Source organism: Chlamydotis macqueenii, chromosome 4 (assembly GCF_036417535.1).
Source record: "Chlamydotis macqueenii isolate bChlMac1 chromosome 4, bChlMac1.mat, whole genome shotgun sequence".
NCBI classification, from domain to species: Eukaryota; Metazoa; Chordata; class Aves; order Otidiformes; family Otididae; genus Chlamydotis; species Chlamydotis macqueenii.
This window is the reverse complement of record NC_141559.1, coordinates 41,996,264-42,003,768: the sequence shown is the minus strand read 5'-3', so window position 1 is coordinate 42,003,768 and position 7,505 is coordinate 41,996,264. Positions and strand designations below refer to the sequence as shown.

At 42.9% G+C, this 7,505-nt stretch overlaps 1 protein-coding gene across 1 annotated transcript in view; it reads left to right on the top strand.

The window, feature by feature from the left end:
• Positions 1-427: 427 nt before the first annotated feature.
• SPOCK3 (SPARC (osteonectin), cwcv and kazal like domains proteoglycan 3) overlaps positions 428-7,505 on the top strand; it is a 198,968-nt gene continuing 191,890 nt past the window's right edge. The window contains exons 1-2 of the mRNA XM_086746456.1: positions 428-513; positions 770-949. Of these exons, the coding sequence (XP_086602582.1) occupies positions 770-949 (180 nt within the window). The 5' untranslated portion in view covers positions 428-513. The remainder of the gene's footprint in view (positions 514-769; positions 950-7,505) is intronic.

Below are 7,505 nucleotides of genomic sequence, written 5' to 3'. Positions count from 1 at the left end.
CCTAAACCAGCACCGAGAGGTGCTTTGAGAGCTTGTGTGCCTCCTTTCCCGTAACGGAAGTTTTATCTGGAAATTACCGGGAGTTTCTAAAGATCGTATCTGCCTACGGATTCTCGCAGGCTTAACTTGGGGTACGAGGTGCCAGCACCACTGTAGAAAAGTTCCAGCAGCTTCCACCGGCACCTGGAGATGCCGGCGCTCCCGGCGGCGGGGGCAGGAGGGCAGAGGCTGGCACTGCCCCGGCACTGCCCGGCGATGCGGGCCCGCTCCGGGACAGGCGGCTGGGCAGAGGAAGGCCTCCGCCGCCCGTTCGCAGGCCGTTAAGCCCCGGCGCGGTGCCGCCGGCGGCCGATCGCTCCGTGGGCGGGGCGGGGCAGGGCGAGGGGGCGGGGCGGAGCGCAGCGCGGGGCTGGGCCGCGGGGCGGAGGGCTGCAGACGGCGGCGCGTGCCGGGAGGGAGCGGGCCGCCTTTCCGGCCGCGGCGAGTGAGCGCGGTTGCGGGGCTTGCAGCAAGGTGACGGGCTGGGCAGCCTCCGCTTCCCTCACTGCCCTCCACCTCCTTTTTTTTTTTATTATTATTTTTTTTTTTCCCCTTTCCACCCGAGCGCTCTCTTTCCCGCTGCCCTTTCCGCATCCCTTGCCGCTTTCGGGTGGGCGAGGGGGCCCGCTGCGGGTGGCTGTCCCGGTCCCCCGCCGGCTGCCACCGGGTTGGGGTTTGACTGCGGTGTGGGTAACCCCCCTCCCTCCTCCTCCTCTCTCCTCTCGCCCAGATGCTCAAGGTAGCAGCCTTCGTGTGCGTGTGTGCAGCAGCCTGGTGCAGCCCGGCGCTGGCGGCGGCGGCGGCGGCCGGGGGCAGACCGGACAGCGGCAATTTTCTGGACGATAAACAATGGCTCACGACCATCTCCCAGTACGACAAGGAGGTCGGGCAGTGGAACAAATTCCGAGACGTAAGTTCAACCCTGCCAACCGGCAGCCGCGCCCGGCCCGCTCCCCCGGCAGCCCCGCGGCTGGCGGGGTGGTGCCGTTCGCTGAGGGCGTCCCTTGGGCGGCCGGGGCTGGGCTGCAGCCTCAACTTAGCTCACTTCTCTCCCAATTTTTGTTAATGTTTATTTTAATTCCCAGCGGCGGGAGGAGGGAGTTCCCACTGGGCAGTTCCCGGTGCGCTGCCGCCGCTGAGCGGCGAGGACCGCCCGGGGTGCCCCGGGCCCGCACCTCCGGGGCCCGCCGGGCTGGGCCGCGGGAGCTGATTCCCGCCCTGCGGGTCGCCAGCCGTTAAAAGGTGGCGGGGGTGAAAGAGGGAATCGCGTTTCTCCCTTCCTCCTCCCCGTTTCCCGCCCCGCAGCGTGAGCGGCAGTGGCTGCGGGAAGGGCTGCGGTGGGGGCGCGCGCTGCGGCCGTTGGGCTCCGCTCCCCGCTGAAGCCGGGGCGAGGCCAGCCCAGGGTGGCGGGGGTGGGGAGCTTCGCGGGTGCCGCCTGGGGCAGAGCCCTCCTGCCCCCGGGAACCGTGCGCCGGGCGGGCCTGCCCGCTCTCACCTTGCCGCTGTCAGAAGTGCCGAGAGGGCGGGCAGGGGGAGCAGGGCCTCACAGCCGGGGGAGCGGGGGGGCGCAGCGGGTGGCTCTGTGGGAGGTGTTGGAGTGCGGGTCGCGGCAGGAAGGTCCGCTAAATAAGGCGGTAAGTTGTGTAAATGGTGCGTCCGGAGCGCCTTGCGCGGAGTGCGTGAACACCAGACCCAGTCTGACCCGAATCTCATCAGTTACGAAACCTGCCGCTGTAAGGTGGCTCTTGTCCTCCGGAGTGCTCCGCTTCTGCACTTCGTTCGTTCTCTGTTTGTTGCAAGTTGAGTGAAACCCTGTCAGTCTTCAGAAATCCTTCACATTTCTTTCAATGAAAGACATTTTCCTTGATCTCTCAATATTATGCATTCTTTGATGTCGCTTTAAAAAAATCTGAATTCCAAGCATGCAAAAGAATTTTCTTTTTAGCTTTACTATATCGCTTACTGGATTTCTTTGATTTAATGTAAAGCATTGATTTGGTTTGCAACTTCAGAGTCAACAGGTTTCTCGTGCTACAGCTTGCCAGTGACTGTGATTTGCTATAGTGAACTGAAGTGAATGTCTCTGAGAAGTCTCTTATTTTTCAGAGAGCTGTAGTGTAATTGTGATGCATGTATTTTCTAGCTTTATATATGTGTTGCATGTGGGATGCAAACTTGGCTATTTATGTTAAGTAACTGGAATAGAAGAGCTCCTGTTAGAGTTGTGGGAGAACTGAATTCACCAATAGTTTCTATTAAAACAACATAATTTTAGTGTTGGAGAACACTCAAATTAGTGTTCAGATATTTTTTATTTGCTTTGAATATCTTAAAACCTTATGTTCATGTGAAAAAAAAAAGAAAAAACCTGTTCTGTACTTTCTTTTGTGCTGTACTTTGGGACCTGCGATTTTTGGGGAAAAAAATAGGCAGTGCTCTGTAAATGTTTTAGGATTAAAGGGTGCTGCTAGAAAACTCCAAAGTAAGTACATCAGTTATGTTTTATGATTGGGCAAAGTCATTTATGTAAGGACCACCCTGCAAGGCTGAAGAAGCTAAGTGCTCTCTAATGTCTGTCTCCTGGGTGCCCAATGATGTATACTGTAATATTGGATATTAGCCAGATAATTTATTCTGTGACAAGTAGGTGTCCCCAAGGGTTTTAAGAGTGACTGCTTTGAGGAAGTACTGCATACTGATTCTTCTGAGGCAACTTACAAATACACTTTTTTTTTACACTGTTTAAGTTTTAGAAGGCTGGTACTTCAGTGAGGTGCTTTTACTTCTTGTGCAGGATGCTTATATCCTATTGATTGGTACTCAATCAGGAATGTTTATGGATGCTCCTAATATGTCACAAGGCTCTCCCTTTTAAAGCACAGATGGTTTTCAGTAATTCGTAAGATATGACTGTAAAAAAAAAAAAAGAGTTAATCTACCTGCACAAGAATGCATTAGAAAATTTCTTTAGTAATAAGAAGCACTTATCATCCTTAAATATAATATGGTGAAGTTTTATTAACATCTTATAGTTTTACATAATTGGTAAATTTACTTGTATGAATGTAACTTGTTGGCTTTGAAATTGTGATTAGCAATTTAATTAGTGATTCAGATGTTGCCTCCTGTTAAGGAACAGCACAACTGCATTTTAAACATATGCAAGGGTAACTGTCTTGCAGAGTTAAAATCAAAATAAAGGTATGCAAGGCCTGTGTTTTTAATTTAATTCTCTAGTGAGAGAGTAGCATATTTTTTTGCAGGCTTTAAATACCCAACAGATGTAAGGGTGAGATGGAATTCTAGTGTGAAAAGAAGTATTTAAAGGCTTAACTTAAGACTTAACTGACAGGACTGATTAATGTGGAAGATAATGACCCTGACTCCTGGCTCATAGGCTCAGTTTCTTAGAGTTTTAGATCACAGTGAGAAAGAACACAGTCATTCAGAAAGGGAACCCTTACAAAATGTAATAAACCAGGATATCATCTTTTATTTAAAAAAAAAAACCAAAACAAACCTCAAAAATCCAACTGTAACTCTCTTAACATCCTCTGAAATGTCAGATTTGTCAGTTAAGGTTATTATTAACATGATAATATTAGCTGAGGTCTTTTCAGTTCTTTGTACAGGCAAAACAGTAACTGACTTCAATTCTCTTGAAAGATCTTGATCATTCTGACAAATCTGTTGAAAATAATGAAATAGGTCTAGGCAAGAACTACGCATTAATGTAGAACAGTGGGAAGCTAGGTGTGTGTTAGGCTATCTTCTCACATCTTTTTCTTGTGCAAAAATTGAGAGCAGGCTCTTTCTTAAGTAGGAGACTCTCCATCTTAAAGATGAGGGAGAGAAATAGTATATTATTCATATGTCAAATATCAACTCCCCCAACTTGTATGTGTGAGTCAAACATTTTGGGTTATATACGAAGTTATGTTTACTTTTAGCCTGCAGTACCTGGGAAGGAAGAGTTTTTAATGCACTCATAGTGCTGCTGCAGTCCAGTTGCTGAGTAGCTTCAGCTCTTATGTCTGTCACTAAAATAAATCTCAGGGTTGATGTGTTTATTAAGGTTTTTCAAGCTGCCTGATTAGGCTGCTTCAACAGCCGATGATGTCATGATGTTGGGATGTCCTACCCATGTGTACATACCCTTTATGTACTTCTTGCTTGGGAACTGAGGTTCTTTAGTAGATGCTAAGTTAGGGAAATAATCTTCATATTTTGTTATATTTATCATGCTTCGTGCTAATGGTCTTGTTTATGATGGTTGCACCAGATATTTGATAAAAATGTATATATAAACTGCAGTTTGTCTAAAATGAAGATTATTCCTTTAAAAAAATGTAATTGGGTAATGGCATTACATTCATACTATCCTGCTTAGAACATCCTAAATCTTATATATCAAACCTTCATTACTCATAATGCTGTAAATCTGTGGAGAAAAAACAAAATATAGGAATAGTTCTTTGTCTTTGTGACTTGATTCCAAATAATGATATTATTTTTAATCCTAGAACAAAACATAGTGACTTTGTCATTTGTAATCACTTTGTCTTTTATGTGGTCTTCACAGCCATTCAGACAAAATTTCCCACAACTGTAATTAACTGTTGTACCACTATCTGAAAGCCTTTCAGAAACTTTAATTTTTATTTCTGTAAAATTCCATGAAGCAACATTCTTTACAGTAACTAATTTTAGTCATTCATATTTGCGAACAGTGTCCTGTCCATTTGTGTTCATTAAAAGGACTGTGTAATAATCATATTTTATATGGTGAATTTTAGTTGCCGCTTAAGGAGAATTATTTATGATCCAACTTGCTTGTTAGTGATTTTTACTTTTTATTTTCAAAGAGATCATAATTTGAGCAATTCCTGTATTGCAAATTTAAGATTCATCAGGAACTATGTAGTGAAAGACGTAGTATAGAAATAAACTCTGCGCAACTCAACTATGGCATAGTATTGTTATGAAATAATATGATCAGTTGATTGGTGTGATCAGTTGCCTCATACCACAGTGTTATTTGCATCCTACCATGTTAATACAGTTGTCAAAGGTAAAGAAGGTAGAACAAAATTCAAGTAATAGACCTTAAACCTATCAGCTATGAAGGGGAAATTTGCACTGGTAGTGAAGCAGAGCAAAAGGTAGTACTATGAAGTGTTCTCACATTGACCATCAATTATATTGCCTTCTAAAATATTTGGCAAGTTTGAGCAGGTCATACTGGCCTCTCACTTGAGTCTTTTGAAGATATTTAAGTAATGTGTTTTCTCAGCATTAGTGAAATAGAAACATCTGTATTTGGAAAGGAGATGAATCAAATACTAGGTCTCCATAACAATTCAGTTGTCTGTGTGGAGGTTTAAGGCTTCTTAAAAACGAGCATCCCGTTGCTCCTCAACTAAGTCCTCCACCAACTACATACCTGGTGTTTCTTTACTGTTGTGAGCAAAACATCTCAGCCTAACTGTACATCCATGCAACTCCATCTCTGTACAACAAGAAAGCCAAAGGCTCCTTTAAAAAGGATTCATCACAAGTTTTTAGCACTTTATTTACATGGTGATCACACAATATTTGGAAGGTTTTCATGTTTCCGGAGTGTAGTACTTGTAACCTTATTTGAAGAGAAGGACTTCTGGTCAACGAGATTTTTGCATTAATAGGCTAGAATCCCTCCTTGATCACAGAGGATTGTGGATGTACTTCGGGGGAAGTCAGTATTTAGAACTGGGTACTGCAGCACTCAACAGTCTTTCCTCACTAATGTTAGCTCATTACCTGTGAAAATAGGTCCAGTAGGCTTATTCGTCCTGTACTTTTTATGGTTCAGGGTAAATAAAACATACCTCTTTTCTTATTAGCGGGCAGGGCAGCTCTTTTACTGTGTGCATACGTTTTCATAGAAAGTTATGACTATGCCATCAGGAAAAAATGGAACTGCCGAACAGGAAAGATGAACTACTTTATTAGTTGTCCTAGGCCTAAGTTAAAGGAAGAACTTGCAAATAAGTTAAAGTTACTTTTTGGATTACAGCATTAATCAGGTTTCCACATGCCACTTTGTTACTTGAAACTACTTATCAGTTATTCAAAAGTGGTACCAATCGTGCTCTTTTTTTTCATGACTTATTTTGTATGATCTTGATTTTTATAAACCTGGTGAAGGAAAAACTTTGAAACCGGAAGATATGACAGGAAGAATGAGTATTTTGTACCTACACCTATAGCTATTACCTTTGAAATGAAACTCTTAAAGTAGGACTTGACCACTGTTTTTTAAACTGAAATACAGGAAAATATTAGGCATTTGCATTAATTTTAATTAATGAAGGAAATTTAAGAAGCTATTTAATTGTTCAGCACTTCTAAACTGAACATGGGAAGTTATAATGGAAGGAGTAATGGAAATCTTAAATTTTCATTTCTTCTGTATTGTAGAAAAAGGCTTTTGATTTTTATATGAGCTTTCAGTTTGTTCTCAAGTATAGATTCCTTTTTTCTTTCACTTGATTGCTTTTCCTCTGGTCTGTTTTTGCTGCTTGTTTCTAGTGACATGTATTTTTTGTCTGCAAAGGCAGAGGCTACTAATGTCAAGCTATTGGTTAACGTTGAACTCTTAACTCTCCTGGAAGGCATTAGCATGGAAGCTCTTTATATAGCTAACGTTTAGGAGGTAAGTAAACTGTAATGTGCTTTTCCTTAGATTGCCCTCATAATCTAAAGTAAAGCTGATAACATTGTTTCATCTGATCTTTATCTCCTTTCTCCGAAGAATAATCTTTATTTTATTTGCTGTAGGTTGTTTAGTGGATATGGATACCCTGTCTTCTCTCGTCTTACCGTTAAATCTTATTGGGATTGACTCTAGCCATCTGTGCTTATTACAGTGTAGTATAAATAGCTTTGTAATACGCTAATAGGTGGTAACAGTAACAGAAACTGCATAGGCTGTCTTGGCTTTACAATCAGAAAGGGAAGATGTTTGAAACAAGACGTATATTGTAAAGGGGAAGCAATGGAATATGAGCAGAATTAGAATTTTTTTTTTTTTTTTCCTGTCTCCTCCATCTCTATTACTTCATAATCACTGATGCATTTGAAGTAACTGGCTGTGGAAAGGAGAAATAATAGCTTGATTGGCTTAATATGTTTGCAAGTCTGGGCCAGTCTTCAAGCGTAACTGTTTCCTTTAAATAGACTTTTAAGTTTAAATAGTCGTGTGTCCTGTCTATATCATCCCATGTCTTTCCCCCCACCCCTTAAGATGAGCTGAATGAAATAAGGAAGTCTTTGAACAGCTGGTTGTTTTTTGATACCCAAAACTCCTAAGAGAAACTCCTAAGTTTTCAAGCATAAGGAAACTTTTATTCTAACCAAGGGATTTCTGTCTTTTTCCTATCGTTACATGAAAGATATTTCTTAGTAAAATAGCTTCAGTTTTGCTT